Source organism: Perognathus longimembris, chromosome 28, assembly GCF_023159225.1.
Source record: "Perognathus longimembris pacificus isolate PPM17 chromosome 28, ASM2315922v1, whole genome shotgun sequence".
NCBI classification, from domain to species: Eukaryota; Metazoa; Chordata; class Mammalia; order Rodentia; family Heteromyidae; genus Perognathus; species Perognathus longimembris.
Genome location: NC_063188.1, coordinates 67,899,215 through 67,917,545, shown reverse-complemented (window position 1 = coordinate 67,917,545; position 18,331 = coordinate 67,899,215). Strand labels below are relative to the sequence as shown.

The following is an 18,331-nucleotide window of genomic DNA, read 5'->3' as shown; positions in this document are numbered from 1 at the left end:
GATTTTAGGTTTCTGAGTAGCTAGGATTGCAGGCATGAGGCACCAGCACCCAGTTCTCAGTTTACTTTTAATCACAACTCAGTTCTGCAATAGCTATACTTCAGGGAAAAGTATTTCACCTGCTGAGTATCACCGAAGCCTAGCAATGCCATAGGGAAAGCAAGGAAAGGAGGCAAACACAGATTGTATATGGCAGAATAGAAAGTATGAAAAACAGAGCCAACACATCAGACTCCAGCTCTAACAATCATAATCACAGTAGCACCTTTATGACTACTATGCATTTTTCAGTCTCTTAGATAATTAACTTATCACTGGTTATTAACTACTTTTCTTTCCTTTTTTTTCTCTCTCTCTTTCTTCTTTTTTCTCTTTTTGTCAGTCTTGGGGCATGAACTTCTTTTGCTCATGGCTAGCACTATACCACCTGAGCCACAGTGTCACTTCTGGCCTTCTCTGCTTATGTGGTACTGAGGAATTGAACCCAGGGCTTCATGTAAGCTAGGCATGCACTCTACACATTCCCAGCCCTTATTAACTACTTTGTACTCCAGGTTGCAACTTTCTCATTTCAGAATCCTTCTCAGTAATGGTGGACCAATTTTATACTAGTCAAGTTTCAGACTGGAAGTGTTTTCCAAGTGTTTAGGGTATGGTCGTTAACCAACAGCTTCCTAAAGGGCAGTACCATGGTAAGTGGGTGTTTTTTTTCCTCTGAAATGCTATTGTATCCTAAGAAGTTATCTTGAATCATGGGAAATGTTGATCAGTTAATTTTTTATTGAAAAATGATAGTTTCTCTCTTGAAACCCCTTTAGGATAGAAGGGTGATATTTCTAAACACCAAGAGATTGCTTGCACTGACTAAATCTTAGATGAGATGGCACCTAATGCTTTAGAAAAACAAGTCCTCGCTATACCTCTACTCTCATCACTAGGTTAATTCTTTGGAACTAAATGACTGCCTAGTAAGGTCTAATTTTAGAAAAGGATGTTTGAAATTGCCCAGGTCAGTCCTTTTCTGACCTCATGCTTCCTTTTGGCAATGGACAGAGACATAGTGGCTCCAAGTCTTGCTAAATATTAGCTTGTTGAGGGAAAAAGGAGGCTCATTGGGTGGGCCAGTCATTTTCCCTGTATATTAGGTGGAGGAAGGATGAGGTAGCCAGACAAACACATAACCACTAGAAGAAACTGCATCATTCCCACTCCACCTTTCCTGGCATACTAATGCCTAGGTTCCAAAGAATCAAGTTCCAAAGACAGGAAGCGCCCTCATTTTCTTCTATGAAATGGCAGGTATGGGAAGCTGGGAACAGGCTGAAAATATAAAATGACTTCTTAACCCATAGCTGAGTGCAGTCATCAAAAATGATTGTTCCTGTCATTGCAAGCTACATTGGAAGCTGAGATTGAGAGGATTCTGATTACAGATCCGACCAGAAAAAAATCCAGGTGATTCTATCTCCAAGGAAGGGGAAGTGGTTTCATCTAGTGTGTGTGTGTGTGTGTGTGTGTGTGTGTGTGTGTGTGTGTGTGTGTGTGTGTGTGTATGAGTGCTGGTCCTGGGGCTTGAATTCAGGGCCTGGGTGCTGTTTTTGAGCACTTTTTTGCCCAAAACTAGTGCTTTACCACTTGAACCACACTTCTACTTCTGGATTTTTGGTAGTTAATTGGAAAAAAGGACTTTCTTACCCGGGCTGGGTTTGAACCACTGTAACTGTGAATGCTGAGGGCTTCCAGAGATGTAAAGGAAATCTGTCAAGTATGTGTTTCTCCAATGATAACCAAGATTTATTTGACTAATCAAGTTAGATATGTAGATTACCCATTCTTATCTTGTACTTCTCTTGAATCCCTCCCAAAACTTTCCAACATTGTTGTGCCAGTACAGAGCTTGCTGGCTAGTTGGAGGTTGAAGTGCCAGACTTTGAAGTCAGGCCCCACTTTACCACACGAACCCCACTTTACCACGTGAACCTGAGATAAGCAGGCCCTATGAGCAGAACCAGGGCAAGCTTATTAGGGCCCAGCCGGTCAAGAACTCTAACCGCTGGGAATGCTTAACTCTGACCACCCCTAGAATGCCTCGAGCCCTATGCCTCAAGCCCTGAACCAATCAGATTTGTTCCTGTGTCCTAATCTTGCTTGCTTGAACACCTGATTGCTGTAACTTTGTTTTTGCCTTTATAAGCCCTGTGTAATCACAGCTCGAGGCTCCCTCCTAATCTCTGCTGTGTGGGTAGGAGGAGGCCCTAGTTGCAGCTCGCTTGAATAAAGCCTTGCCTTGCTTTTGCATTTCAGAACGTCTGAGTCTCGGTGGCCTTCTTGGTGGTCGTCTCACGACTTGGCACAACATTTGGAGTTTCGTCCGGGATAGCCCCAGAGACCCCTGAGACCCCAGACTCCGAAGGTAAGGAAACAGCACTGTTCATTTGTCTTGTCCTGTAATTTGTCTGTTTGTCTATCTGTTTTTCTTTTGCTTATTTCTTAAAGGGGTTCTTGAAGGGGTTGTCGAAGCGGACGCACTCGGCAATCCTGGGGAGACTGGGGGACGCCCCAGACTCTCCACCCTTGATACTTGGGTCCACTTGGGTCCACTCCTCCTGCACCCTTGCGGGAGGTTGTGGGCCAACTTAGGTCTGCTCCTGCTGCTTCTAGCTTGCAGGAGGAGGCTTGTGGGCCAACCTAGGAGACCTCCAACTCATAGCTTTTCTTTTTATATATATATATATATCAAAATATATTTTATTCTGGACCTCTTTCAGATCTGCTTCAAATTACAGTTGTCAAAGCAAAACAATGCAAAGGGAAACTGCAACAACAACAAAAAAAATGTGCCTAAAACGGATAAAAGAGTCATTGGGGACAAATCATTGTGATGTGGAACCAAATACATTGTAAGTGTAATTAACATGGTCCAGGACAGCATAGAACATCTTCATCAGTCTTCCTTACACAATAATCATGAAAACTGAACAATAAGTTCTTTAACATGTACAAAAAACTGTCATGGGCTGGTTTACACTTTTACAACAGTTTTAAAGTTAACCGGATAACTAAAGAAATGATGCAGACATTTTAATCCAGTGCTACAGGTAGGCTCACAGAATTAGACCCAAAGGATTTGGAAAAATCTAAATGAAAACATTATAGCTACAATGTCAAAGTTAGGAAAGAAGAAAATTACTTCTGTATTCAAGGATTACAGAGCTACAAAATGCAGTCTGTGTGTTTTTGTCTATAATGAGATGGATAAGTACATAAGACTAGATACAACATGCAGAACATTTTCTTGAACTTATCCAGAAATTCCAAAAAAAAAAATCATGAAGCAGCTCACTAGAAAAGAAAAATATGCCCTAGTTTATTCACCTTGCTTCAACACTGTCAACATAAAGGCAGAAATAAAGGATGCTATCAGTGTCTCAGAACTACTGATATAAGACATCAAATTTCTAAATCAGTGTATTAAAAAAGTGAATACTTCCTCTTTTTCTCTCTCTTCTACACTTAACTAGAATCATGTTAAAAATTTATATTAAATGTGACACTCAGAGCTACTACTGGAAGGAGTAATTCATAAGCTCCCTACCCTCCGCCCACCCCTGCTGATTCAGAGAAGGGAAGGGAGGGGAACCAAAAACAAACAAACAACAGGAACAAAAACAACAACAATAACAACCAGGGTTTCTGTAGGTTTGCTGCTATTCCCCAAAATGATGGCATTTGCTGCCATGCCACAATGTTGGTCCAGTGAAAACAAGATTTCTGCAAAACTGTCAATAGTAATTCACCATATGCAATTACCATCCTTAGTATGTGAGCATGAACACAGGTTCTGTAGAAACATACAATGTGCTAAGAAAATGAAAATGGTCTTAAAAGAGTTAATAGCACTGCATGAGATTTGTTTTTCTAAGCATCTAGTAAAACTTGTCATTTTTGCTCTCTCAAGGTATGGTCATTTATGATTCCTTTAAATAGCAAAAATGCATGGTCCTCTTTAGGCCTCTACTCATTAATAGTTTACATTACTCTTAACAAAATCATTCTACATAAACAGATAGCTCCTTAAAAATAGTGCTCTCTCATTAAATCTAATTTGACAGAAAGAAGTTTAAGGAAAAAAGGAGTGCTTTATAAGTTAAATGAAAAAGTACAAATCTTTGGCCTTTCTCTTGACATTTTTATGTCAAAAAGCAAAAAAACCTTCATGTAATTCAATCTAGTGATTACTTTTTGCACCATAATTTGTTTTTTACACCACAAAAGGAGGCACTTTCAGTATCTGTAAAAGGTGTTTAATCCTAAAACATACCTTACCTAAAGGATAATTCCTTAAAACAGAATGTGATACACGCTAAGACCTATTAGGAAATTACCAGTTACCACTTCTAAAACTCATTTAAAAATCAATGATATTACCTGATCAATTACAGGAAAGGGGGATTAGAACAAATGTAAGTACTTAAGAGATTTCTACATGGAGAAGAAAAAATATTCCTTTATGACATTTAAGAGTGGCAGCTGCTCTTTATTTTATTAAAACCAATTAGGAACTCATTCAAGTTTTCCTTCCTATTTTTCCTTACAATTAAATTTCATAATGGTAGCATAAAAATAACAATCTATAGTGAATACTATAGAAAAACTACTGCATTCAGCTGATCTTCAGGAACAAATTGTTCTCATGAGAAAATGGGAGGAAAAATGAGTAAGAACCTCAAATATAGAACGTTTACAGGCTGTGAAACTTGGTCTCTTGCAATCATGTTACTGCTCAATTAGAGACAATCTTATTCATGTCTCTTGGAGCAGCATAGTGGCACACAGCAGGCAATGGTGATGTTGAGAACAGCAGCAAAACCCAACACACGGATGCTCATGAAGAACCAGCCTATGTGATGGACACCTTTCAGAGAAGGTTATACTTGAAAGACCCAAGACTTCAGGATAATAAAGCTCTGAATTTATACTCTTTTATATGTCCTATCGTGGCTATTATGCTTTAAGTAAAATAGCAGAAAAAATTAAAAAAAAAAAACAGAAAAGATGACAATGTCATAAAAATGTAGCTGTCTATTTTGGCAGCCATATTGCAGAATTTCTTGACTATCTTTTAAATCAGCTGGGAAAAAAGTCATTAAATGTATGCAAATGAATAAATTGTCCATATCAAAATACAAAAGTACTATCAATAATCACCTCTGACTTTCAGATTTAAATTCAGTGCAATTGACAGATGCATCGCTAAAGGAAAATGCAACTTAACATACTCAAAACACTTGTGTCTATTCCTGGGAGCACATTTAAAAATTATTGCAGATTGTTTTTTTTTTTTATTTTTTTAAACAACAACAGAGGTCAAACACAGATGTGGACCTCTAGCAATAAAAGCAGGATATCAAGTGCCAGATACTCACATATTAGGTTTCCTACATAAGTCACAGGGCAGTAAGTTCTAAGTATCTCTAATGTGATCCAAAACCCTAAAAGCAACTGGCACAAAACCATCATGAATGACTGACTCTCTGGATGTAAATTTTAAAAAATTATTACAGTATCATAGTCCCTGCTAACCACAACTGGGGTACATATAACAATGTATAGTGAAATTAAGTGTATTTATTCTTTTTACCAATAGCAAATGCTACCCTACCTTAGTAAAACTAAGACTTGCTTCAATCAATGCTATTTTGTAAAAATAGCAAAACAACAGATGCTGAAAATCAAAAGTTGCCTTACTTGGGTTAAATCGATTTCTAGTTCAACTTAGAACACAGATTAAACTTTTAGTAGTAAAGCCCTCAAAATAATTTGGAACAGAAATAGTTTTGTAAGTTTTCTAAGCTTCATTATAAGCAACTCCTTAATTAAAAATTTAGGATAAAAATTTGACAACTATTTTCTTCAAAATTGATACTCCTGGATTTTTATGAAGATTATGACAACCCCTATTAATCACACACATAAGCATGGCCTCATGCTAACATTTATCTTTATTACTTTACTTTTAGCTGCATGAGCACAGAGGAAATTTGATTTGATACCTATATCTTTTAAGAAAATACTTGATATAAATGGAGTAAAGGACAGGATATAGTAGTGATTTATGGGGAAAAAATAGCAGCATAAAACTATCTCTAGTTGAGAAAATGTAGTCACAAGTACCACAAATGCAGAATCAGAGCAGCAGGGAGGTTAGTGCAATTACTTTTTTTTCCTTTTTAAATTCTGAATCACTGCTATTTAAAAACACCTTGAAGCAAGTCTTTTGTCTTAAAGATTGTTTTTAGACTAAGGTAGCAAACATTTTGCCATGTAATGGCAGTGTTATATGCCATTATCTTGCTTTGTATAAAGGAAAATAACATGAGAGATTTTTAATACTGGAGTTTGGTTACATTACATATTTAAGCTTCTATACAGAATGATGGACACTTTGAGAAGCTAATCCTCATCCAGAAACATTTTAATCTCTTAAAAATCAAAGCAAAACAAATAACAAAAAAAGCCCCAAACTACTTTGCTCCTTTTTACAATAGTGCACATTTAACCATAATTTACTTATGGTTACAAAACATCAGAAGATTTTTTTTTGTATCTTCAATATGGAACTTAAAAAAAGAAAAACAAAACATTTGTGCCCTTCTAGTATTTAATTGGCAGAAATATGTCCCCCAAAATAACCTACTGTATTGAAGCCACATCACTAAAATAAAAAAATAATGAGAGAAAGAAAAAGAGACAGAGAGAGAGAGAAATAGAAAGAAGAAATAGAAACAGAGCATAATATCCTTCTTTATGATGTTTCTTCTAGGTTGACATGACCGAAGTCCTATGCTTTCATTTAACTTCCAATGCCCCCTTCTACAATATGCACCAGTTGAATATATGCTCTGGGAGCCAAAAATGTACCAAACATCTACCTCTTCAAAAGAATGCTTTAAAGTATTTTTAGGTAACAAAGGTAACAAACAGTACAAGAAATGTATCCAATGCCTAACGTATGAAACCATAACCTCTCTGTACATCAGTTTTATAATAAAAACTTTAAAAAAAGAAATTTTTTGTTTAAAAGGTGAAAAAAATAATAAGCAAGAAACTGATTCACTCCCTTACTTCATGCATCCATAATCAAACCAAAAACAAAATTTTAAAGCAAGAACAAACTACTGCTGCAAGTTTTGTTACGTCCATTTTCTCTGTACATACAAACTGCTCACTACTGAAGGGAAAAAAGAATAGAATCTATGGTGTCTGCTGATTGATTCAAAAGGGAGAAACAAGGCTGTCATTAGTATCCAAACTCTGGTACATATATGGTCTGCTTTTATAGCATATATTTCCTTTTCTCTTCTGTTTTTCATATGCCAAACTTCTAAATGCTATTTTAGGGGCACAGCAGATTAGATTCCAGCACTTGGTGAACAGAATTCACAAGCTATGACAAAACTCTGTCATCTTCAGGGTGCAATTTTGTTTATATACATTGTATGTATATACTTCTCTTAGATTTGGCTGTAGTGTACTGGCCATGGTTCAAGTGGGACTGTAGCAGTACATGGGTCAGGGATAGTCATTTTGGCTATGTACACATTTATAGTCGGTCCATGGCTTCCAACTAGTAGCGCTATTTCCGAAGATCTAATACACAAACTGAACCATCTGATGCACTGGCTCCAACTTTGTCTCCTGCTGCATTCCAGCAAACTTCAAAAATTCCACCTGTTCCCCTATAGCTGTGTGTTCCAGATGTGCACACATTTGTTGAAAGAACCGCTTGCCAGATACCTGCCGTCGGGACTGAAAGCGACACTGTACACAGGCTCTTGGTGTTTTTGTCAAAGTATGGAAGCAAATCCCTCAGTCTACATCCCATAACCTAGCAGTAGAATCGAAGGATGCACTTGCTAACATAAGGTTGGCATTTGGATTATTTGTCCCTGGTCCTGTTGGACTCCATTTAATAGTATAAATTTATTATGTGCATGCAAATCATGGACACAATTATCTTGTTTCATGCTCCATATCTTCAAAGTCATGTCATCAGAACAGGAGGCCAGAAGATTGCCAGTTAGGTCCCACTTGATAGCATTTACTTCATTCGTATGTCCCTGGAATGTTTTAATAGGTCTGTCTTCTCCTAATTTGCAGACATGAATACACATATCTGTACTACAGGAAGCAAAGGTGTTGTTGCTCTGCCAGTCAACATCCAATGCTGGTGCTGAATGAAAAGGAAACTGCTGCTTGGCTTCACCAGTATGTGCATCCCAAATAATTGTAGTCTTATCTACTCCAGCACTCAGAATGAAATTTCCTTTCTTATTCCATTTTAATGCAAATATAGGTCCTTTATGCTGCCCTAAAGTGCTAGCAAGATTACCATCCTTTGTCCATATTCTGGCAAATCCATCGTATGAACCAGTTGCTAGAAGGGTACCTTCACTATTCCAGTCTAGAGATGTTACATCCTTGTTGCTTGGTATATCTTGCCCGCCTTCCCATATACAATGCCTAAGTACTAACTGCGTGGAGCCACTGGTGCTATTTTCACTAAGATTCCATATTCTTGCTGTTGAGTCTCCAGACACTGATGCCAAGAGATCACTAACAGGGTTCCAGGCACAGATGAAAACTGCAGATTCATGGCCCCGCAACACAACTGCTTTATTAGGAGGAATTTCAACATCTCCATCCACTTCCATCATGTCAGTATGATTATTTGCGATAGTATGTGCTCCATTCTCCTCCCCATTTGCAGTGTTTTCTCCATTTTTCACAGAACCTTGTTGGTTAGCTGCAGCTGCAGCAGCTGCAGCAGCTGCTGCCTGTTGCTGTGCAAGCTTATCTCTGTAAGCTTGTTGTCTCGTTTGTACTACATCAGGCATTACGGCATCTATCAGGGACAGAGACTCTATGGGTCGACCATCAAACAAGGTACCATCCTCATGAATACTAACTTCCGCTTCTACATACTGTAGACCTTTCTGGATGATAGAAATCAATGCAGCAGGTAGGACAAGGGCACCATTTATATTAGACTGATTTATATGGCTTTCTATACCAAAGGTAAATGCTGAATGAGAAAATCCTGACTCTTGCAAGTATCTATATACCAAGAAGTTGACCTCATCACTGCTTATACTCATCTTTATTCCCACTTAAACCATGAGGTCACAACACAGGATATAACCCCTGATGTTGCTGAGTTCCATAAAGACAAACATCAAGCAGCATGACATAATACAGAGTCCTGGACTGAGTCAGAAGACCTCTGTTATAGTCAAAGGTCTCAGTTTCCTCATCATTGGCAGTGCATTGATGTGTGGATGTGCAAGGAATATCCGGTACCTCCAATCACAAGTTGCTCTAGCTGATGCTGGGAACGGTGGCCTGGAAGCCGCTCCCCCTCCCGGGAACTGAGGCACCAGGAAACTCCCCTCCTCGCCGCTGCCGCCGCCTCCATCCACCCCCAAAATAACCCCTCTGGGGTGTGAGAGGCAATTATAACCCCGGCGTGCGGGCGCGGTGCGGGTCCCCAGGTGGCGCGGAGGTGCTCCCGCCGCCTCATAGTTTTTCTTATTCTCAGGCCTGTGTGTTGTATTGTTTGTTTTTTGTAGCCTTTTGAACTAAACATCTGATCAGAGCTATGGGTAATGTTCTATCTTGGGGACCTCCATCTAGCCCCCTAAATTTGACCCTAGCTCACTGGAGGGAGGTCAAGGAGATAGCTCAGAACCGAGGTGTGGCCCTTAAGGAGGAAAATCACCCTGTGCCAGTCAGAATGGCCCATCCTTGAGAGAGCTAATTGGCCACCTGAGGGGAGCCTTGACATAGTTAAGATCAGGACTTTACAAAGCCTAATCGACGCCCCTCAGGCTCTCTAGAGCAGATTCCTTATATAGACACCTGGAGGGAACTAGTTGACAGGGACACTCCAGCTTGGGTTCGGCCTTTTTTTACCGACTCCTTCCTCCACTCCTTCCCCTATCCCAATATTCACGGGGTGACAAGAGAGAAACCAAGAGGGAAGAGAAGAAATTGTGCCCACCTGTCCTCCAGGGAGGAAGCATGGAGGAGGAAATATTTCCCCCTCCATACTCCCCACCCCAGTTACAAGAGGACTCTGAGGAAAATGTTTCAGCTGTGCCCACCGCTCTGGAGGGACCTGCCCAGTCCTGGAGCTGGCAGCCCATGGGGCCAGCCCAAGCCATCTGCAGGTAGCAGGGAGTGACCACACCACGCAGCACTGTCGTCCCTGTGTTTGTAAGTCTGACAGACTCTTTTGTGTCAAACCTGCATAGCTCATTGGAAAGATGTACAGGTGACAGCTCACATTCAGTATGAGTGTAAAAATGTTTTACTAAGACTATCAAGCCCTGGAAAATGAGGCTGGAGAATGCTAAAATCATATATTAAAGGTTTTGTCTTAAAAATTGCGTGTTGCAGGAGTAAGATACCTCTTGCCACTGGAAAATGTATGGCCGATGCTTATTCTGCGCACTTTAAGATCTTTTGAATATGTATGTGTGTGTGAATGTGTGAGTGTGGACATGTTCAAGACTATTAGTATGATGTAAAATTGAGTGAGTTTAAGTTTAAATTCAAATGGTCATCAAGTTTTGGCATTACCAAATGGTTTAAAGGATTAGTATATCATCCCCTAGACATGCAAGCCATTGAAATGGACAGAATGGAGCCATGATTGGCTCCCAAGGTACCAAAGAGAAAAGGAGGAAATGAAGTGCCAGACTTTGAAGTCAGGCCCCATTTTACCACACGAACCCCACTTTACCACGTGAACCTGAGATAAGCAGGCCCTGTGAGCAAACCCAGGACAAGCTTATTAGGGCCCAGTAGGTCAAGAACTCTAACCATTGGGAATGCTTAACTCTAACTGCCCCCAGAATGCCTCCAGCACTGAGCCAATCAGATTTGTACCTGTGTCCTAATCTTGCTTGCTTGAACACCTGATTGTTGTAACTTTGTTTTTTGCCTTTATAAGCCCTGTGTAATCGCAGCTTGGGGCTTCCTCCTAACCTCTGCTGTGTTGGTGGGTAGGACGAGGCCCGTGTTGCAGCTCGCTTGAATAAAGTCTTGCCTTGCTTTTGCATTTCGGAACGTCTGAGTCTCGGTGGTCTTCTTGGTGGTGGTTTTGCGACTTGGCATAACAGAGGTAAAACTCTTGTATTTATCATCCTAGACTGTCTTCAAACCTCTATCCTAAAATCTAAGCCTCTGAGTAGCTAGGATTACAAGTATGAGTCACTGGACCTTGGGTCCACCATTTTCTTGTCTAAGGAAAATATTTGCTTAAGGAAAACAAGTACTCTGGTTCTAGAGATCTGGACATTGACAAACCTTTACATAATGTCCATGCAAGACCTTACAAAAGATCTGGAGTCAGCTGAATTCAGGTAACTGTTTCTAGAAAATGGTGCTGGCTTCTGGGAGACTCTGCAATGACCCATAACGTGAGATAAAAGAGACAATCACTAAGGCATCTATTTCCTCTTCCTCTACTTGGTGCAACTCTCTTACAAAAACACCTCCAAAGAAGTATACATACACCTGAAATCATTACCAGACATGATACTGAAACAATCTCTCCTAGTATCTTTATATTTTATACACTAGATAGTGACAGTCTTCTTTCTGAGACTTTAACATTGAAACTTACCAGATGAAGCTTAACAGGAATGTCAGGAGAAGTGACACGGCATGGTACAAGCACCTCTTGGGTTTCAGTAAGCACAGTGATCACCTTTGGTATGTCATCATAGGTCTCTACGAAAGTCTGTCCATCATCTATAGGGGTGAGAAAAGAAACTAAGGTTACAGTTATTATAGGATAAAAGTTCATCATTTTCATGCATGCCAGCACCTTTAAAATCATTCTATCTTGGTTTTTTGTTTTCTGTAAGGTAAAATTAAGGTTCAGAGAAGAAAGAAGACTCAGCATGGGAGATAGCCAAAATCTAAACCCATGTTTCATAACTCCTAGATAGGGCTTTTCCCAGAAGAAGCAGAAAAGACAACTTCACATAAAAATCTGTACTAACATTAAAGGTCATTTGATTGGTCTTAGTTTTAATCCATTGAGCCACCACATGTAATAAGTTAAATCTCTCTTTCACATTGAGGTACTTGTGGAATGGGTCCAAGCTAATATTTAAAATGCCTTTCTTTCTTTCCATGTAATGTGTTTTAAAATTATACAGGTTCTCTGAGTTTAATGACTGTATCACAATTACTTGTGCTAATGCTGTAATTAACACATTAGGCATATGATCTTTACATGGATAATTATTTATTTATTATATCTCCCATACATGCACAAATGGTATTATTACTGTCCTTTAATGAATAAAAAGGCATTTGAATAACCATGAATATGTTCAAGTTGAACCCACTTTTCCTTCCCACAAGTCTCAGACTCAGTCAATAAATGTATATGGGTACATATAATGTATATGGGTACATATAATGTATATGGGTACATATATTGTTATTACTTCCCATACAGTAAATAAGGAGACTATCAATCTGAGAAAAATAGTTGACTAACAACTGAACCCTCAGTCACAGACCTTAAGAAATGACCCAGAACACACAATATTTCTATAATCTCACTTTTCCCTCTTAGACAGGATCCAGTGTTAGTCTGAGCTTTATCATTTCTCAGGATTGCCCAAGACAACTTAAAAATTCACTTACAGCATCTATAATTTCTCTTCTACTCTAATATGTGTTCACACTTCAAGTCTCCACTTTTCTTTACATAAGCTTTCTCCCTCAGCAATATCCAGCTTTTCCTATAGTTTAAATTGGAGAACATATTTATGGCTCTATTTCTATTCCACATTTCTCTCAAACTCCATTTTTTATCTGTGATCAGGAGCTCTCTCTTGGGATGGAATATAACCATTTCAGTAGTCTAATCTGAAATATAGAATATCCCCTCCTTAACCCCCCCTCCAAAACTCTCACATTTGCATCCCTCATAAGATGACAAAGAACTGCTAACCATAATATTTCTTCTTGGATTTACCCTGTTTGATCTAGAGAATAGTTTTACCTATAAAACAAATCATAGATCTGAAAGAGTTGGTCTGTATTTAAAAACCAGAACACATATGGGAAAACAACAAAAAGGGTCCTCCTCCTTCAGGAACCACAGAAAAGAGCAAAAACCATGAATAAAGAACAAAATAGTGCAAAAAGGAGTATATGATAACTAATGAGATAGAGCCACAGCTTCATTTCATTTTCTAGGGGCTAATTCGAGATAAGAGTCTCATAGACTTTCTTGTCAGGGCTGGCTTTGAACCGTGATCCTCAGATCTTTGCCTCCTAAGTAGCTAGAACTACAAGTGTTAGCCACCTGGTAGACTCGCCATTTTTTTAAGTCCCAGGATTTGAGGTTTGGTGTTTTACTTGTTCCTGCTGTAGTATTGACTGTTTGTGACCTTGGACAAGTCTTTTTCCTCCCTGAGCCTTTTGTTCTTGTAGTTATGCTTTGAAATATGGAATGAACTACCTCAGACTTTGATAGTCCTGATATCTGATGATTCTTGAAGTCATAGACTCCTAATATGACACCTAAACCGATTCATTTTCAGAATAAACATCCAGCATAGTTCATGATCACATGCACACACCTAGCCTTGATCTGCTCAAATACTGAGAAGATACAAGAAAGTGATGTGGTTAGCTTCTGGGAGTCTCCATTCTTCTCTGTAACCTGGGGTTAGGAGCAGTTCAGGGCTATTGAAAGGAATACATTCCTATTCTGGGTAAACAGGGGCTTGTCCTATTGCAAGGCTATTTTGCTCTTGCCAAGTTCTTGATGGACAGGAAAGTGTGAGACAGAAGTTCATAATGACTGGAGGCCTTGGGACAGAGGTCAAGCCTGCAAAGGAAAAGGTGTGGAGGTAAGTATACAACGTGTGTCCTCTTTCCAAGATGTTTATCAGTAAGGAGTAGAGAGAGTAGAGAGAGGGGGCTGTTTGGGGTGAAATCTATTTTTACTTTCATGATTTGAACCTGGATTTGGTTTATCTAGGTTGTCTTGTACTAGGAAGGAGAAAACAGAAAAAGGCTAGGGAGAACTAACTATATGCCATGAGGTACGGAAAAAAGAAATGCAGTCTAAACTCAGGGATGATGTCACTGACTCATTAGCTAAAGATTTTAATCTTAAAGTAAGTAGTAATCCCTCTCCTACTACCTCCCTGTTTATCCTATATGATGCAGAAGAGATGTTCTTTCAAGAAGAATTTTTGCCAAAAGACAATGCAACTAGAAAATGTATTCATTAAAACCTTTAGCTCTGCCCTTTAAAGGGATTTTTTGCTTCAGATCATAAAATTGCACCATTTAATATGGTAGCTCCTAGCATTTGGAAACATAGCTAGTATAAATTGAGATGTTCTGTAAATGTAAACTAAACACAGAACTTCCAAGAATTAGACAAAAAGAATATAGATTATTTCATTAATATGTTTACATTGACTACATGTTGTACACACATATTGGATGTAATATTAATAAAGTTAATTGTGCCTGTTTATTTTTACTTTTTAAATAAATCACACACATGGCCAAAGTGAAAGATCTACTGTATACCAAAATTTATACAACAGTGATGTAAGAAACTAAAGATATAAATAAAAAAGTTGTCCTATGTTCATGTATTTGAAGAAATAATATTGTTAAAATGTTCAAGCTGGGCATTGGTGGTTCATGCCGATAGTGCTAATGATTCAGGAGGCTGAGATCTGAGGATTGGGGTTCAAAGCCAGCCTAACAGGAAAGTCTGTGGGACTCTTATCTCCAATTAATCACCAAAAAAAAGCCAGAAATGGTGCTATGGCTCCAAGTGGCAGAGCACTAGCCTTGAACACAAAAGCTTAGAGACAGCACCCAGGCTCTGATTTCAAGGCTTAGGACAGGCACAAAAAAAGTGTCCATATTCCAGTGTAGTGTAAAATTCATTGCTTTGAATCATTTTATTCCACATAATGATTATCAAAATTTTAATGTCACTTTTACTAAAACTAAAGTTATAAAATGTGTATGAAATGAAAAAAATGTTGAGAGGCAAAGTAATCTTAACATAAAAAGAAAAGTTGGAACCTTTCTGATTTTGAACTATATTGCGTGCACACACATGCGCGCACACACGAGTATTGCAAAGGGTATGGTACTGGCTTAAAACACACATATAATCAGTGAAGCAAAACGGGGCAGAATGCATACATACGTTGTTAACTAGGTTTCCAAAAGAGCACTAAGTGTACAATGGGAAAAGGATCACTGTTTCAGTTAAGTACTGTTGGGAAAACTGGATATTTCACATATAAAAGAATGAACCTAGATCCCTATTTTACATCGCACATGAAAATTAAGTCAGACGAAAATGAAAACTGAAAATTAAAAGTCTTGAAAGGAAAAAAATAGAAGAAAAGCTTTTTGACACTGGACTTGGCAATAATGTAAATGGAAGACATGAGAAAAAAGCAACAAAAGCAAAATTAAGCAAACAGAACTACATCAAACTAAAAGGTTTCTTCCAACAAAGGAAACAATCAACAAAATGAGAGATATTTGCTCGTTAAAATGCTTACACACTAGCACAACAGTGTTCATCGCAACACAATTTGTCATAGCTAGAATATGGAACCAAACCAGATGCCCCTCAGTAGACGAATGGATCAGGAAAATGTGGTACATATACACAATGGAATTTTATGCCTCTATCAGAAAGAATGACATTGTCCCATTCACAAGGAAATGGAAGCACTTAGAAAAAATTATACTAAGTGCAGTGAGCCAGACCCAAAGAAACATGGATTCTATGGTCTCCCTCATAGGAAATAATTAGCACAGGTTTAGGCAAGTCACAGCAGAGGATCACAAGAGCCCAATAGCTATACCCTTATGAACACATAGATGATGCTAAGTGAAATGAACTCCATGTTATGGAAACGATTGTTATATCACAGTTGTAACTACTTTCAACGGGCCATGTGTAACCGTAGCTTCAATTATTGATGATCTTCTTGTATCACCCTCCTGTGGTTGTACCTACACTATCTCTGTATCTTATCTGAGTATATTGGAAACCGTGTATACTGGTATTAGAACTAGGAAGGGAAAGGAAAAGGGGGAAGGGGGAAATGAGGGAGGAGGTAACAAACAGTACAAGAAATGTATCCAATGCCTAATGTATGAAACTGTAACCTCTCTGTACATCAGTTTGACAATAAAAATTTTAAAAAAAGAAAAAAGAAAAATGCTTACTATAAATTTATCTGATAGGATGTTAATATCCAAAATATATAAGTCACAAAATAACAATAACAAAACAATTTAAAAATTGGCAAAGACCTGAGCAAATATTTCCTAAAAGAAGACACAGAAATGGCCAATAAACATACAAAAGATGTATTTCAGTAAAATGCAAATGAAAACCACAATTGGACAGCATCTCACACCTAATGGAATGGATTTTAACAAAAGGAAAAGAGAAAATAGAACAAACTATATCATATAATCTAACTGAGGTCTATACCCAAAGGAGTCAAAATCAGTCTACAAAAGTTTACAAAAAAATCCTGCAAACTTGTTCTTACTGAAGCACTATTCACAAATAACTATGTTATAGAATCAACCTAATTATCTATCAACAGATGAACAGATAAAACAACCTGGTAGTTAGGTGCTGGTGGCTCATGCCTGTCATCCTAGCTACTCAAGGGGCTGAAACATGGAGAATCACATCTTAAGGCCAGAAAAAGCAGAAAAGTGGGAGACTCCATCTCTATTTATCCAGCCAAAAGCCAAGTTGGAGGCATTGAATCAAGTGCAAAGCCATGGGCAAGGAAGCTGAGCAAGTTCCAGGCCCTCCAGAGTTCAAACACAGTACTGGCAGAGAAGAAGGAGGAAGAGAAAGACAGAGGGAGGGGAAAGGAGAAGGAAGACATAGATATAAATGGGTTGCATGAGTTTATTTTATTGATGAGTATTCTTAAGGGTCAAACATAGAAACAGAAAAATGATAGTTTTCAAAATTAGGAAGGTAATAGAAATGAGATTGTTGGTTAAGTTAAAATTGTATAAATAAGTCTAGAGTTATAATACGGGACTATAGTTAACAAAACAGTAATATATACTAAACATTTGCTATGAGTTATCTTTCTACTACTTTCTGTCCCCTCCCCTATGATGACCACTGTGGACTAGATTGTAAAGGTCATCAAAGGATAATATTAAAGAAAGATGGATGCATCCAGGCATCACTGGCTCACACATATAATCCTACCTGTTCAGGAGACTGAGATCTGAGAATTGCAGCTAAATCTGAGCAGACAATTCTGAGAGACCCTTATCCCCAATTAACCAGTAAAATAGCTAGAAGTAGAGGTTTCTCTCATGTGGTAGAGCACCAGGTGTGAACAAAAGAAGCCAGCCTTGAGTTCAAGACCCAGTACTCACAAAATCGATGAATAATAACCATGGTGAGATATTAGCTATCAATAATTACCTTAAGTATAAATGGGTTAAATTCTCTAATTAAAAACATAGAGTGGCCTTAGTGGACTAAAAAAAAAAAAAAGACTCCAGAATATATACCCGATTTTATAGAAGATAGCTCAAGCAAATTTAATTCTAAAAGAATGTAGAAGCACCTCTCTTTCTACCAAATAAAATAGATTTTAAATAAAAATAAGTCAAAAGAAAAAAATTCTTTTTTTGTTTGTTTGATTTTTGCTGTCAGTTAGGGGATAGAACTCAGGACTTGGGTTCTGTCCCTAAGCTTTTGTGCTCAAGCTAGCTAGCACCCTGCCACTTTGAGCTACAGCTCCACTTCTGATTTGGTGGTAGTTAATTGGAGATAAGGGGCTCATAGACTTTTCTGCCTGGACTGGCTTTGAACTGCAATCCTTAAATCTCAGCCTCCTGAGTAACTAGGATTACAAGCATGAGCCACCAGCAGCACCAGGCTAAAAGAAATATCTGCAATGTTGAAGGAAATTCATCAAATTCAAATATGAATTCTAAATACATAACACATATGTATCTCCAATATCAAGATACCTAAACATATGAAGCAAATATAGACTTCAATACAATAATAGATAAGAACTTCAACATTTCATTTTCAGCAATGGAAAAATATCCAGATAGAAAATCAAGACATGGAAGTTGTTAACTAAATGTTGGAGAAAACTGACCTGATACCTACAGAACACTTCAACCAACAACTGCTAGCTACACACTTTTCTCATCATCATATGGAACATTTGTAGGATAGACT

General features: G+C 38.3%; 1 protein-coding gene, 1 long non-coding RNA gene and 1 pseudogene across 2 annotated transcripts in view; 1 reads left to right on the top strand and 2 right to left on the bottom strand.

Moving 5' to 3' along the window:
• LOC125344151 (vascular endothelial growth factor receptor kdr-like) overlaps nucleotides 1-18,331 on the bottom strand; it is a 206,469-nt gene that overhangs the window by 135,524 nt on the left and 52,614 nt on the right. Inside the window, exon 5 of the mRNA XM_048336761.1 lies at nucleotides 11,690-11,817. Coding sequence (XP_048192718.1) covers nucleotides 11,690-11,817 — 128 coding nt within the window. The remainder of the gene's footprint in view (nucleotides 1-11,689; nucleotides 11,818-18,331) is intronic.
• LOC125344155 lies at nucleotides 1,705-11,534 on the top strand. Its single transcript, XR_007209418.1, has 2 exons — nucleotides 1,705-1,914; nucleotides 11,186-11,534. It is a non-coding gene; the product is annotated as an uncharacterized LOC125344155 (long non-coding RNA).
• Nucleotides 7,064-9,452, bottom strand: LOC125344152 (annotated as a pseudogene).